Consider the following 16,294-nt stretch of genomic DNA (forward strand, 5'->3'; position numbering starts at 1 on the left):
TGCAATTAAAACTACAATGAGATACCAGTTCATATCTACAAGAATGAATAAAATTTCAAAAAGGGATAATACTAAGTTATTGGCATATAGAACAGCTCGAGTGCTCATACATTGCTGGTGGGATCATGAACCGAAGCAACTATTTTGGAAAGCTGTTTGGCACTTTCTTATGAAATTAAACACCTACTAGCAAACCCACTTCTAGGTATTTACTGAAGGAAAATGAATATATATCCTCAAAAATATTTATACAAGAATGTTTGTACCAGCCTTATTTGCAACTGTCCAAATAGTCATCAACAAGTGAATGGACGTCCGATTAATGGAATGCTAGTCAACAACAAGAACAAGAAAAAAGAAACAAACCTTGGATATGTGCACTAAAGTCAATGAATATCAAAAACCTTATGTTGAGCAAAGGAAGCCATACATACCATATGATTCAATTTATATGAAGGCAGAAGGAAGCTTTAGCGATAGAAGTTGGATGATTAGTCATCTGGATGGGGGTGGGGATTGACTGTCAAGGGGGATCAAGGACTTCCTAAGGGGAGTAAAATGTTCTATATCTTGATTATGGTAGTTGTCCCACAGGTGTATGTGACTCAAAACTCTTACACCTAACCACGCATTTAAAATATGTGCTTTTTGGGGTGCCTGGGTGACTCAGTCGGTTAAGTGTCTGACTCTTGGTTTCAGCTCAGGTCATGAAGTCATGGTTAGTGAGTTCAAACCCAGTGTCAAGCTCCATGCTGCCAGTGCAGAGCCTGCTTGGGATTCTCTCTCTCTCTCCCTCTCTTTCTGCCCTTCCCATGCACTCTCCTCCCCCTCCTCCCAATAAATAAATAAACTTAAAACTAAAATAAAATAAAATAAAATAAAATAAAATAAAATATGTAGTATATGCAAGTTATACTAAAATTATACTATAATCCCAACATTACTGGTGATGAGTTAGTCAGAAGTGTTTGCTGATAGCTTGAACGGACAAAGATCCTGGCCTCACCACCATACACAGATGAATTATGTTCTCCTTAGGTTGGAGATAGTTGTAAAGGGTAACCTACTTTCTCTTTTACCACAAAGTACTAGAATAATGGTAGATTAAGAAACACTTTCTATTCTTAAAAAAATCAAACAAAAAAGTATGCACCTCCCACACACAAACCACAAAAACACGCAAAACACAAACCTCCTCCAATAACCTGTTCAATGACAATTTTCTCACTGTAGCAGAACATTCTGCTTCAGGTTTAACTTAAATCCAGCAAGTTGCATTGCACTAATTTCTACTTTTGTTCTTTGGTAAATGGAAGCTTTCCCAGGGCTGGCCAGGAATTTCTTCTCTTACAGTACAAAATTATCTTTCTTGGGTAGTGTTTTAAGGCTGGAGACGTTTGTAATTGTGCAGGTAGCCCCTGGTCCAGCTGCCTTACAATACTCTCCTTCAACTCAGCTTAATTATGTCTTTGAGATTTTCATTTTTAAAGATTTTATTTTTAAGTAATCTCTACACCCAAAATGGGGCTCAAACTCACAATCCTGAGACCAAGAGTTGCATGCTCCACTGACTAAGCCAGGCAGGCGCCCCCAGCATTGAGATTCTTGAAAAATTGGCAGGACAGTCTTGGGGTCGATGATCTTGGTGTACTCCCAAGTGCCTTGAATAAATTGACATTGCCTTTCCTCTCCTTCCATAACAGGAAATGCTGAAGGATGAGGTGCGGACACTCACCTACCGGAACTCCATGTATCACAACAAGCATGTGTTCAAGGACAAAGTGGTGCTGGACGTTGGGAGTGGTACCGGGATCCTTTCCATGTTTGCTGCCAAAGCAGGGGCCAAGAAGGTGTTTGGGGTGAGCATGCCACACCCTCTCTCCTGTTGGCTTCTGTAGAGATAGCCCTTGCCTCCCACCTTCTCTTGCCCTCCCTACAAGTACAAGCCCAGGTCCACCCCTTGCTGGGGCCACATCCTTGAAGAGGAGTAGAGAAAAATCGAGTGTGACTCTCAGGAGGTGTGGCAAGATCCCACGACTCCCTATCATCCAGGCATTGCTCCTGGCCCCTTGCCCTGACAAATGCTGACATTTACAGAGGGTTTTTGACTTTCTGAAAATCATTCTGGTGTTATTACCTTAGAGAACTTAGTCCTAGCATCAGCTTGAAAAGCAGTGCAGTGTGATTATACATGTGAGCTTTGCCTTGAATCTCTGCCTTTACAGTCATGAGATGTGTGACCATGGACAATTCACTTCTGTACCTCAGTTTCCCCATCTATTAAATGGTCATAATAACAACACCTTGCTCATGGGGTGATTGTGAAGAAGAAGTTGAGTTTAATACATATGTAAAGGGCTTTAGAACAGGGCTTAGCATATGACCAACACTCAGTGTTTGATATTCATATAGTTAGGATAAGGCCCTAGCGGATAACAAGACAATCTCCTTTCTTCGTTCTTTGAAGGGCAAGTTGGTAGGTTTAAATTCTGCTCTGGTCACTGAGGTCTTCCAGATAGAAATGGAGGCTGACCCTCTGGGAAGCTTCCCAGCCTTCCTCTGGCTGCCACCACACAGTTGCACACGGACTGATGACAGGGAGGCTGAGGGTCTGGACCTGGGAAGAAACTGTGAAAAAGAAGAGCTTTGCACAGCTGGCTGATGTGTGAAAAATGCAGTGGGTCCAAGGCTGGAATATGAAAATTAATCTTGGTCCAAATTAAAGACACGCTACAGTCAAACTCCCAGCACATGCACAAGATAGCTGTTTGCAGAGGCCCGTGGGAACTGAGCAGCTTTTAGTAGGGCTTTGTTCTCTGTGCTTTTAGCTGGTTGTCCTGCAGCCTGTGCTGACAACTCCAGGCCCCCAGGTTGACCAGAGCCCTCCAAAACCCCTTGCCACCCACCCCTACTTGGCCTCAGAGGCCGGCCCCTGAGTCCCCCAGCAGGGACAGCATTCCCCCTCGGCACCTGACTTGGACAGTGCCTGGGCTGCAGAGGGTCTTCTAGAAACCCGGGACATCCTCAAGGCATCTCTGCCACAGACCGAACTGGAAAAGCCATGATGTATTCAGCTGAGACACTTGTGATGAGGTGGGCCAATCCGGATGCCTCAGGTCAAGTGTTGCCCTTCCCTACCTTCCAGCTTTCCTTCACTGGGCTCTCCTCACCAGGAGGGAGGCTTTCCAGAAATGGACAGACTCCACTTCCTGTGATCACACAGCCTGGGGGTGGGGCTTGATTCACCTAGCCATGCTCCTGCTTTCCCTGCCAGCCCTGTCTCTGAGGCCTCGTCCTGGTCTGGGACACGGGTAGCTGAGGGCTGAGCAGGGAAAGGGTAGGGCTGCCCCTCACTGGCTTCCAAGTGGCCAGCGGCTCCAGCTAAGGAGCTGTCAGGAGATATCCACTCAGCGCCTTCCAGCTGTGGTGACTATCCCAACTGTCCCAATCCGTCTGCCTCCTGATCTGTTGCTGTCACAGCCTTTATAAACAACTCCCACATGTAGCTGGACCTCTTTCCTGATGGCTCATTTCACAGTCTCTCCTGATCCAGGCTCTCCCTCTGCCCACTGCTCTTCTCCAGAGAGAGGGAGAGAAGGAGAGAGGGAGAAGGAGAGAGAAATAAGAGGGAGAGGGAGAGAGAGAAGGAGAGAAAGATGGAGAGGGGGCAGGAGAAGGGGGAGGGGGAGGGGGGGAGAGAGGGGAGAGAAATAGAAGGAGGGAGAGGGAAAGAGAGGAGAGAAAGAGGTAGGGGGGAGGAGGGAGAGAGAGAGAGGGAGGGAGAGGGAGAGAGAGAGAGAGAAGAACAGGGGAAAGGAAAGCAGGGGGCAGAAGACAGGAAAAGAGGAAGGAGGACTGTGAAGCTGCCAAGGTCCTGGGGCCTGGGGCCATCAGTGCTCTCAATTGTTCGCATGCTTTGGCTTATTTAATCCTCATGATGACCACGTTAAACAGGGACTGTTTCCTCACTTATGAGGGAACTGAGGCATAGTTAGAGAGTGGCCAAGGCCTGATGTGAATCCAGGCCTCCTGCCTCCAGAATATGTGTTCTTCACCACGAAACCGCACAGCCTCTTGCAGATGGATGCCAACGTGGCAAGGAGGGGGAAAGAATTGGAGAGAAACACGGTCCCACAGAAAGTGGGATCAAAGGCCACAGGACCTCTTAGTCCAGGAAAGGGCCCATCCTCTTGGGCTCTGAGCCTGACCTAGGTCTATCTTCTCTGACAAAGCAACCCCTACTTGATCCTGCAGGTGCCCTCATCCATCCCCAAGGCTTTTATGGAGGCTGTGGGCCAGCCCCTCAGTCCTATGCAAATACTTTCTCCTCTGGTTCCAGCATCCCCTGGCTGTCTCCTGACACATGCCCTAGGTGTGGACCTGATCTCCCGCTCTTCCCATAAGGTCCTGCTCTCAGCTGATACTTGGCTAATTTTTCACATATCTTGGCCCTTTACTTAGGAGATTTGGGGAGACTGTAAATACTTGTAGATTAAAAGGAATTAACCATCTCAAAGGTGAACACTGCAGAAAGGGTAAGAATTGACTTGTGCATGACGTGTGTGGCAGGACGGATCTCAAGACTGGTCCTGAGGCCATGACGTGGCATTTTCCTGATGGTCCCTATCCTGGAATGTGCCCAGTTCAGCAGGGAGGTTGGGAGGGAGTGGGTAGAGTACAGCAGCTAAGCAACCTCATCCCATTCTCCTCTGGCTAGGAGGAGACCTGCCAGGTCTTACTGAATCTCCCAAGTTGGACGCCAGGTCTTCCATTGTGGAGCAGCGGATTGAAGTCAGCCTCCTTACAGCAAAGGCAGCCAGATTCAATGCAAGAGCCACTGACCTGAAAATTGGGCGGGATGCAGTGTAGTTTTCAGTCTGCTGTATGAAAAAATAGCTGTATGACTGTGGGCGGGTCACTGTACCCATCTAGGCTCAGCTTATTTGTCTGTTAAATAGGAGCTAGACAGGCTGTGATCTTTTTTACACCTTTCTCCTTTGTTCTGTGCCCTTTCTAGATTGAATGTTCCAGTATTTCTGACTACTCAGAGAAGATCATTAAGGCCAACCACTTGGACAACAGTAAGATATACCTCTGTGTGTTTTCCCATGGACAGAGGGAGTGAGGGGGTTTACACTTTCTTGTTTGGGTGGTATAGACTGATGTAAGAGGGAAAAGTACAGAGCACTTGGCCTTGGGAAGGTGGAGCCTGGTGGAGGCTCTATTAGCAGGACTGAACCCACAGGATTCCGAGGTTCCCAATCCCAGCCATGTCAGCCAAGGGCACGTTATTCCCAGCGCAGCTTTCATGGCTTAGCTGCCATGCCTTCTGCTTGGCCCCAGCTGTAGGCATTCTACTGAGTTTTGCAAAATGGCAGCTATTCCTCCTCTTCTTCCCTCTCCACAACCCCATCCCTACCTCTCCCTTTCAGCAAACCAGTGGCATCCTAGCAGACCCCAGGCTCTGCCTTTGGAGAAATGTGGTCCTCTACTGCCCATGGGCTGTCTTGCTGATAATGCTGTCTTGGCAATTAGGCTGCCTTTGGGAGTGGGACCTTCTCCAAGCTGGTGTCTGATTATAAATAGAGGTGCCTTCCCTTCCCTTCCTCCCTTCACTCCTTACCCATGCATTGCAACCTTTCCCAGGCCCCTCTTCCTGGAAAACTATTTTGAACACACTCACACCCACAAGTGTCCCCAATCCAAAGAACTCCTTGCATCTTTTATTAGTCAACTGGATGAGATTTAGCCTCTAGGCCCTGTGCTGAGCTGGGCCATACATAGGGTTTGTTAACTAGGAAAACAAGGTTGACTTTTTTTCCCTAAGGATGATAGAGGCATTTTGGAGACTATTATGCAAAGAAAAGTATTTCCTATGGGGTATGGATTAGAATGTGTTGTAGGCATCAAGAGTGTAAGCAGAGACACATTAGGAGGCTGTTTCAGTGCTCAGGGGCATGCTATGGCATGGACCAGGGTGGTGGCAGTGGAGGTGGAGAAAAGTGATCACTTTGGGCTAGAGGTAAGGGGGTCTACTGATGAGATGCATATGGAAATGATAAAAAATATATGAGCAAGAGCTATTTTGTTGCCTTGAGTAACTGGGTGGATGGTGGAAGACAGAAAGTAAAGAACTTCTGGGGATGATGGGAGGGAGAAAGAAATCAAGAGTTCTCTTTTGCACATGTCAGGTTTGAGATGGACATCCAGTGGACTTGTTAAGCAAGAGTAAATTTGTGAGTTTATATTTCAGGGAGATCCAGCACATGGGATTTGGGAGTCTTCAGCATATGGATGTTATTTGAAGCCACAAGATGATGTCACGTAGGCTTAAAGTATAGCTGAAGGAAGAAATGGACCAAAGATAGGGCTCTGGGGCATTTCAACGTTTGGAAGCCAGTCAGAGGAGAAAGGGCCAGTAAGAGGCAGAGAAGATACACCCAGTGAGGCTGATGGACATTCAAGAGAGAGAGATGCACCATGAAGCCAAGGGAAGGAGGAAGGGGTGACTATAGGGAATGCTCAAAGATCAAGTAAGGGAAGAACAGAGAAGTGACCATTGCATTTGGCCACATGGAGGCCATAGGTGTTCTAAACAAGAGCAGACTCAATGCTGGGGTGGGGACTGAAGTTCAGTTAGAGTAGGATAAATTGTGGAGGGAGGGCTATAAATAAGTCTTCTTGCTGTGCTGGGGAGCAGGAGAATGGCACTGTAGCTACAGGTGAATGTGGGGCCAAGGCAGGTAGTTGTTTTTAAGGGCAGGAGATATGAAAACATGTGTGTCTGATTCAGTTGTCCAGTAGACAGGCACATACAGGAAAAAGAAAAGTCAGTCATGAGGCCCTTGGGTCCAGAACACAGGTATAGGGGTTGGTCTTTCCCTTGGAGTAGGGACAGTTTAACCACAGGAACAGATGGAGACTGAGGAGTGTGGCTCCAGATAGAGGTGGGCTGCTGGTGGAAACACCCCAGTTTGTTGCTTCCATTTTCTTTCCAAAGAATGAGACAGTGATTGGCAGAGAAGAGGGGGATGAGAAAAGATGTGGGAAACGATGGAATGGTCTTTCAGAAGGAGGGAGGGAGGCAAATATGCTGGACTGGTGGGGATTGCTGGAGATGAATCAGCATAGATATGCAATAAGCTCAGTCCTTGTGTGAGTTTCTCCTTACCACGCTCACCAGCTTGGGTGTGAGGAGGGCCGCCTGGGTGGGGGCTTTGATAGTGGGTGGGGGCACACAAGTTCGTTTCAATAATGGATCATGGAATTTTAGCTGGGTAAGGCAGGAAGTGAGGAAGGGATGGGGGGTGGTAGGTGAGTGACAATGAAAAAGGTTAGCGGTATTGGGGAGGCCATGAGCAGAGGTCCAGAGGCCTTTTTCCAGCTTGAGTAGAGGACATGTTTCCCTGATCTCTGACTTTGGTGTCCAGTCTCTCCTGGTTCACTTCTGGCAGCCAGCTATCCTGCACACTCCTCAGAACAGTCCCTGACATGGGCAGAAGGGAAAGAGAGGTGAGCTCTCTACTTGCCTACTAAAGATAGGAAAAGAAAACTGGCCAATTCCTTCTCTGCAAGTGTGCAATAGCCTGACGTCCATGTGTTTTCATCTGACATCCCTTTCTCCAACTCTGTGACATAGGGCAAGAGGTTTCCCCCATTTAACAGATGGGGAAACTGAGGTAGGAGAGGTAGGGCAGAAATTTGGTCTTGGTTCTTGCTCCTGTACTCTCTCCTGAAGTGTGTTTACATTGATGTGGAAGCCCCAAGAGTGGCTGCCAATCCTGAAAATGAAAATTAAAACCTGTTAGGAGAAGAGGGTGGAGACAAATTGATGTCTGATCAGACACCCTCCCAGTACCACCCCTGGGCTCCAAGGGGCCTTCAAAGGACATTTAGACCATTCCCTGCCTCTGTACAGGTTCAGTTGCACAGTGACGCCTGACCTTGGAGGGACGGTCTGCCTTCCCTGTCCCCCTGACTCTTCATCTGTCTCTTGCTACCAATTCTCTTGGGATCTGGAACTATAGCCCCCCAAGCTTGCAAAGGGCAGCTGCTTGCAGCCATTGGTAGCAGTGTGTAGAGTGGGCCTGAGTGAGAGTGGGGGAGAATAGTCCCTGTGAGGAGTGCCTGACTTTGGGAGAAGGGAGGTTTGGGTCTGAAAGTATGCCAGCAAAAAGAAGCCAATAACCCCTCATCATGCCCTCTAATTCACACCTCGAGAGCTTTCCCTCTCTGCCTCTCCTCTGCTTCAGTTTCCTGTAATTTTTTTTAATGTTTGTTTATTTTTGAGAGAGACAGAGACAGAGTGTGAGCGGGGGAGGAGCAGAGAGAGAGGGAGACACAGAATCTGAAGCAGGGTCCAGGCTCTGAGCTGTCAGCACAGAGCCCGATGCGGGGCTTGAACCCACGAACGGTGAGATCATGACCTGAGCCAAAGTGGGACACTTAACTGACTAAGCCACCCAGGCACCCTCTGTAATTTGGTTTATTTCCCTTCCTATCTTTATCACTTCTTTCCTTTAACCTTCAAAATATTCCAATATATAGACAAGGTACAACTTTTTTTTTTTCCTGAACACTTTGAGAGCAAGTTGTTGACATGATGCCCCATCAGCCCCAAATACATGCATATGCGTGTCATACAAACAGGGACATTTCCCTGCATAGCCACACTGTGACCATCAAAATCAGGAGACTAACGTTCTTCCATGATCATTAGCTAGCGCTCAGATCCCGCTTATGTCTGCCACTTGTTGAAATAACATCCCTTAGAGTAAAAGGAATCACCTTCTTAAAAAAATTTTTTTAACGTTTATTTTTGAGAGAGAGAGAGAGAGAGAGAAAGAAAGAAAGTGAGCAGGGGAGGGACAGAGAGAGGGAGGCGCAGAATCTGAAGCAGGCTCCAGGCTCCAAGCTGTCAGCACAGAGTCTGATGCAGGGCTCGAACTCATGAACCGTGAGATCATGTCCTGAGCTGAAGTCAGACACTGAACTAACTGAGCCACCCAGGCGCTCCTAAAAGGACTCAGTTTCAAACCACATGTTGCATTTAGTTGCCACATCTCTGGTTTCCTTCAGGCTGGAGTGGCCAGATGCTCCTCAACTCTTGTTGCCTTGATGCTTGACGATTGCAGGCTAGAGTTCTGTAGAATGTCCCTCAGTTGGGGGCATGTGATGCTTCTGCAAGATTGGGTTCAGATCGTGCCTCCTGACAGGAGTTCGCGGAGATGCTGTGTCCTTCTTCCTGCACGTTCTTGGGGACATGCAGTTTTGATTTGTCCTGTTACCGACAGCATTTGCTTTTTTTTTTTTAATTTTTTTTTTCAACGTTTATTTATTTTTGGGACAGAGAGAGACAGAGCATGAACGGGCGAGGGGCAGAGAGAGAGGGAGACACAGAATCGGAAACAGGCTCCAGGCTCCGAGCCATCAGCCCAGAGCCCGACGCGGGGCTCGAACTCACGGACTGCGAGATCGTGACCTGGCTGAAGTCGGACGCTTAACCGACTGCGCCACCCAGGCGTCCCTTGACAGCATTTGCTTTGATCACTGCTTCTGGTGATGTCTGTCAGGCTTCTCCATGGTCAAGTTGCTCTTTCTCCCTTTGTAATTAGTAAGATTTTCTGGGTGAAGTGGTTTGAAACCATGTAAATATTTCATTCCTCATCATTAATTTCGTATTTTATTCAATAGGTTACATCTATTATTAAAGGTACTTATTTTGATACACAAATTGTTCCTAATTTGGTCATGGGAGCACCTTTAAGCTGGCTTCTGTGTCCTTTTGACATTCCTTCTTTATTTTTTGTGAGCTTTCTTATTTTCTGGCACTAACGTTCCAGTCTCATCTTGTGCTTTCCACGGCTTTGTTTTAGAATCAGCTGTTTCTCCAAGGAGTCATGAGTCCATTTACTGGACTATGGCATTTAGAAACTAGAATCTGGGGCTAAATGTGCTCATTGATTTTAGGGTGTTGAGGCCCTCAGGCTGCTTCAGTAGAAAGAACTACAGAATGTGTGTGTGTGTGTGTGTGTGTGTGTGTGTTTACATACACATTTACATAACGTGTACTTCTGAATCTATCTATACATACTGTCAAGTGTAAGTCCATGTGCTACCCCACCTCCTGCTCTAACCAGCACTGCAGGGTCCTCTAACTTTCTCTCTTCCCATGTTTGCAATTCCTTTCTCTGACAGTGAAAAACCTGGCTCCTACTATTCTTTTTTTTTTAAGGTTTATGTATTTTTGAGATAGAGATAGAGATAGAGAGCAACCATGCAAGCGGGGGAGGTGCAGAGAAAAGGGAACAGAGGATCCAAAGCGGGCTTGGAGTTGACAGGCTGACAGAAGCCAGCCTGATGCGGGGCTCAAACTCATGAACCACGAGATCATGACCTGAGCCAAAGTCGGCTGCCCAACCTACTGAGCCACCCAGGCTGCCCTGGCTCCCAGTATTCTTAATATGTTTACTTACTGAAACCATCCCCCTGGATGTACACCATCTCCCATTGTCATCACCTCCTGCCCTATGCAGACGTGTCTGTCACCCCGTGTTGGGCTCTGACACTGGCATGGGTACTCTCCTCTCCCTGCTTAGACTCCAGCTTGCAGAGCCAGGCTGCTTCCCATGCAGCAGCCCTCTCGGCCCCTTGGACTTTACTCTCCCATCCCAGGCCACCTCTTCATGCCCTGCTTACCACACTGCCCCCACACTGCTCAAGCTTCAACAACCCATGCTGGACTGTTGTGCAGGTACACACACCGCCTTTCTGGGCTGCCTAGACATCTAGTTTGCTCAGCCGCATTCTTAGCATGCAATCATCCCAGGCGCTGTACTTTGATGGCTCACACTTGATTCTCTACTAGTGAGCAAAGGCCCAAGAGGGACAAACCCTTATCTCCAAGTAAATAGCCAACCCCATGCCTCATTCCTCATACATACAGTGTACCGAGGAGGAGGGAACACCAGGCCCAGGGGCCTTTACAAGGCAAAGTTGTTTCCACTTCTTCCTTCCTGGGCTTAGCAACAGGTGGGTGGAGCCGGTGAGACCGCCCAGGGCCCTGTCTGCTGCACCCGCTCGCTCAGCCTTGGCATGTGTACTGGAAAGAGGACAGCTTGACTGTACAAATGCTTCCATGGAAATGCTTTTGAAATGTTGCAACAGCCAATTGTGTGGGGCTTGGGAGCGTAGGTGTACAGACATAAATAACAACACAGGACATAAAATACCTGCTACCCAGAATCAATCAATCTCTCTCCCCCTCCACCTCCATACAGCTCCTGGGGCTGGATTTATTCACGTGTAGACACACACCTCCACGAAGCCACCTGCAGTGGTCATGCAGCCTTCACATGGCTTCTTCCACATGCATGGCCCACTCACGTGCTCAGAGACTCCTGTTTGACTTTGACTTCCTCCTTTTCCCTGCTGCAGAGCTGAGTGCGCTACCAAGATGCTTAGAAAGGTAGATTTGTTTGTGAAGATTGACATAGGAGCTCAGGGATGGATAAAATTTTTATAGCTCTAGAAACAAAAAAGTTATAACCCATTTACTTCTCAGGAAACTCAAGGGAGAAAGTGTATCCCTCCTTTCCTTTCTCTTTTCCTGCCTGTGCACGTCCTAAAGTATTAAGTGTCACAGACGAAGAAGCCTGAGCACACAGCAGAGTGGCAATGGACAGAGCATGCTCCACAACGTAACAGTAGAGATGGCTCTGTCCCATCGCTTGGACTTTCTGATCCACCACCTGCTGCCCAGAGAGGAGCTATGTCCCCGCACAGCGTGCAGGGCTATTCGGGGATGAGAGACAGTGTTCACAGAGTGACTAATGCCAGGCTTCGTGTGTGGTAGGTGCTCAAACGTTAAGTGTAGGTCCTTTCAGCCTTCATGTTCTACACTTTGCTCTTTCTTGGCCGCACACGCACCCTGAGACTTTTGGAGATGACGCTTCAATCCTCTGCTGCGTCAGGTTTCCTCTGCGCCCCGGGGCATGCAGCCTTGGGATGGTTCGCCTGATAGGAACCCTGCCACCAGCCACTTGGGATCTGTGGTTGTGAGGAGCACTTGTTTCCGGGGGCAGGGGAATCCTCCTCCCTGCAGCCTTGCCGAGGCTCCCTTCCTTTCCTCCGGGCCATGCAGGGTAGGAGCCTCCTGTCATGTGGCAGCCCTTTGTCCACATCCCCTGACGATGATGACACCCTCCCAGATCCTACACTCTTTGCTTGGTTTGAGCCACTGTCTCCCCCTCACCCTTGGAGTTGTGCTAAGAAGTAAGCCCAACCCGGAGACGGGAGGGACCCAGATGCTGTGCTTCTGACACCATGGCTCCAACTTCCTTCCATTAGCAATTGTGGAAAATGCAATGTCATCTGGTGCTGAGATGGAATCAGCTACAGCCTGTCGTCTGTCCGTATCCATATCTGTTGACTATCAGAATTACTGCCCAGCTGGAGCTCCTAACCTATGTCTTGAATCCAAATGGAGAATCACACTTCTCATTCATATTAGACTTCCTGTTGGTAGATTTGGTCCTTCCTTACAACTACTCAGGCTTTTGAGAGAGCATGGCTCTTCCAGGGTCATTGTTCTCTGCTTGCTGTTCCCACATTTTTGATGGGTGCCCTGGGGTGAGTGTGGAAGCTCTCGTAGGCTGGTCTGTGTTCAGCTCTTGATCAGTGCTTTTGAATACAGCCAAATAGCCAGTGGCAAATCCATACGATAAGGATGCTGTGGGGGCAAGGCCTTGTCAGAGCTCCTGTTGGAGGTCCCCACATGGTACACTGCAGGCAGGGGGGGTGAAGAGCACTTACTCTGGAACCGGACTTCCTGGTTCACACTCAGTGCTGCCCGATTAGCTTGTGATCTTGGATACCCTATTTTTTGTGCCTTAGTTCCCCCATCTGTGAAATGGGAGCAACAACACGTCATAGGGTCATTGTGACGATTCCATGTTACTGCATGTAAAACTGTGGCATGCTGAGACAGGCTCCTACAGGCTCCTGAGGGCCAACTGTTAAATTTTCAGTGTATTTGTAGAACAGATGAAGTCACTTTGGTGGCTTGAAATTGGCCACAGTGGGAATATTTACACCACAGAAACAAGAAAATGCTACAAATCAGGGCTACTTTCCCATGGAGACCCAGTGGGAACAACCCAGTAGAAGCCCAGTTGTTAAGTATCTACCAGCACACCACTGTTAAAACACAATGGTGTCCCATAGGCAGTAAGCAGCCAAGAAATTTTAGCTATGGTTATTATTATTTCATTTGTTAACTTGACTAATAACTCTGTCAAAAGAAAAAATGAGATTAATCAGATATAATTTTTTTTAATGAACCTGTACTAGTGACTCCTGGCAATTGCTGCTTCCTTTCCTAACTGCTCGTGAAGAAGCCTATTAATAATCTTAGGGCTGGGTTTCACACCCTTGTTTCTTCAGGCATTGTTGTGCCACACTCCATGCCCTGTACCAGGTGCTGGGAGCCAATGGTGAACCTGACAGACAAGCTTTTTGCTCAGGTGAAGCTCACTTATCTCACGGAGAAGACAGACATAAGCGCAAGTGAACAGACATCATGATAAAATTACAAATGGTGAAAGGTCTTAGAAAGAAACATGATGGAGTCATTGAGAAAAGTGGGGTGCCCACTTCTGACTGGGGGATCGCAATGGCATGATGGAACTGGCTCACAGTTCACACCCCTTGTGAGAGCTGATCCTTCACTTTTCTTCCCAACTGTGCACGGGTGACATCCCAGCGTGAACAACAGAAATCAGCCATGGTGGAAATATTTACACCACCGACACCAGCAGGTGCCTTTTTCCCCCTCCTGGAGCCAGTTTTAGACACTGACCAGCACAGCACTGGAAGTGCGGAAGCTTCTGGATCGAGGGCACTGAGGCACAGACTTGACTAGTGGAGAAGCCACCTGCTGAGTAGACAGACATGTATCACACAGAGGGACCACTGGTGCCAGCTCCCTGAGATGGAAGACATTTTGTGCCTGTAAACTCTAAGTATTGGGTGACAGTGATACCTGGAATGATTTCAGAGTCCCAGAGCCTAGGGAAGGCTTTGCTGCCTTCTACATTCACACTGATTCAAAAACCCTGTCCAGTACCCCTGCCTTCTTAATCCCTACCCTACTTGGCTAAGCCCCCACAATCCTCTGCCTGTGGCCAATGTGTGGGGTATGTACTCAGGCTGTGCCATGCTAGGGATTCTAAGTGGTGGGTGATAGGTTGGGGTGGGGTGAGTCCCAGGATGGTTTTGATTGCCTAAGTATTAGTCCAGCCAGTGCAGGGTGTCTGGGAAGGGAAGGGCTCAGGCCAAAGCTAGCAGGACTTCAGAGCTCTAGCTAAGCAGAGTAGGCCCTCAGTCCTCAAGGGAGCCAGAGCAGGTCAGGACATGAAGCCAGGCAGATTATGCACTAGGGGCAAGGCAGAAGCTCAAGCCCTATGTTCTTGGGTGAATGGGGGGTTATGGAAGAAAGAGGGGTACCATACTGAAGGTTCTACTATATGGAGGCTACATAGCACACATGGCACACATGGCTCATCTATGCCAGCTCCAGTTATGGGATCTGTTTGCTGCAGGGTATTTTCCAAGTTCCACCAGATATTGGGGGTAAAGTTATCGGTGTCTTCTTTCTCCCACCACCACTGGCCCAAGAATGGGGCTTACACTGACTGACCTTGTAAGAGAGGTTTATCCATGCATCTGGACCTTGGAGAAGATGAGGGCAGAAAGCTGAGGCAAGGCTGATACCAGGGAGGTGTCTCAGTTCCACCTCCACCACCCTGATGGCTCAAGATGGTTCTACCTCTCCTCACCCTACTAACCAACCTGACTGGCCTTCAGGAGAAGGATAGGTTAATCCTTGGCCTTCTCAGGTTTCTTTTCTCCCATCATTCCCAAGCAGCTGCTTGGTGTCCACAACAATCCCACGATTGTTGTGGGTAAGTCAAGTATTATATCCACTGGCAGACAAAGGAGGGGAATCTCAGGGAGGCTGGTGACTTGTACCAGGGTTACACAATTGGCCTAGCCTTTGGCTCTACCTTTTGATTTCTCTAAACTCCAGTTCTCTCATTTAGGCAGATGGAATAATAAAACCAACCACACAGGTTCCTGTGAGGGTTATAGAGATAATGTAAGTGAAATCACTCTGCAAGCTGCTATTCAAATGCCAGCAATTTTTTACTATCACAATTAGGACTAGTTTGAGGATCTTTTGTCTTTGAACCCAAATATCCTTTTTTCAAAATTGCTTATTCATCCATTCATTCATTCAGTAATGATTTTTGAATGTTTGTGAGGGGTCAAGTGCTCTGCTAGGTCTCAGAAATAGGAAACTGAAATAGACAATTAAGAAGAGGAGATCGTAGCCTGGAGGTGAATCAGGCCCCCAGAAGCTGTTTGGCAGCTGGCATGGGTGTCGCCAAAATAGGCCTGTGAACAACATGGAAAAGGAGCTGAGGGGCAGCTGGTGTCCATGCTGTGGTGGGGGTGGCATCAGAGAGGCTCTACCACCTAAGAGCATGCTCCCTGCCTCACACTCATGACCCTCATGCCCACTCCTCCATTACACAAGATCTGCTCTGGGGAACAGAGGACTGTAAACTGGGGAGACTACTAACTCCAGACCTGTAGGGTCACCTGACTCTGATGGACATGTGGGAGGCCCAAATGAGATCAGGCTGGCCCAATTTGTTTTTTGGTTTTTGGTTTTAGGTTTAATTTTTTAAATTTATTTTTAGTTTTTATTTGAGAGAGAGAGAGAAAGAGAGAGAGAAAGAGAGAGAGAGAGAGAGAGAGAGAGAATCTTAAGCAGGCTCCACTCTTAGCATGGAGCCCAACATGGGGCTCAATCTCATGACCCTGGGACCATGACCCGAGCTGAAATCAAGAGTTGGACACTCAACTGACTGAGCCACCCAGTCACCCCATTTTTTTTAAGTCAAACCAATGACCATGAGTCAGAATGGCTAGATTTCTGTAATGAACACTGAAGATGAAAAGAAAACAAATCCAAAAAAAGAAAAAAATCTGGATGTCTCATTTGCATACTTGAAATTACAGGGGAAGAATCTCCCAATTTAGAGTTTAGAGTTTATTGCTCCCTGTTGTGCACTTAGTTATGATTAATCATTCCAAAATTCACAAGCCATGGTCCTCTTATTTGAACAAACTTTTGATAATCTTTATGGAATAAAAACATAGCTCCAAAGAGTGACCTTAATGCAACCTTGAGTTAACACAGTATTAGTGATGTGGGGATCAGATTGGG

The 16,294-nt window shown here is 47.7% G+C and overlaps 1 protein-coding gene across 9 annotated transcripts in view; it reads left to right on the forward strand.

Moving 5' to 3' along the window:
- PRMT8 (protein arginine methyltransferase 8) overlaps positions 1-16,294 on the forward strand; it is a 98,845-nt gene that overhangs the window by 54,438 nt on the left and 28,113 nt on the right. For all 9 annotated transcript variants that reach the window (XM_045061272.1, XM_045061268.1, XM_045061270.1 and 6 more), the window contains 2 exons: positions 1,704-1,859; positions 5,018-5,081. In XM_045061272.1, the coding sequence (XP_044917207.1) occupies positions 1,704-1,859; positions 5,018-5,081 (220 nt within the window). The remainder of the gene's footprint in view (positions 1-1,703; positions 1,860-5,017; positions 5,082-16,294) is intronic.

The sequence above is a fragment of the Felis catus genome, chromosome B4 (assembly GCF_018350175.1).
Source record: "Felis catus isolate Fca126 chromosome B4, F.catus_Fca126_mat1.0, whole genome shotgun sequence".
In the NCBI taxonomy this organism is placed as follows: domain Eukaryota; kingdom Metazoa; phylum Chordata; class Mammalia; order Carnivora; family Felidae; genus Felis; species Felis catus.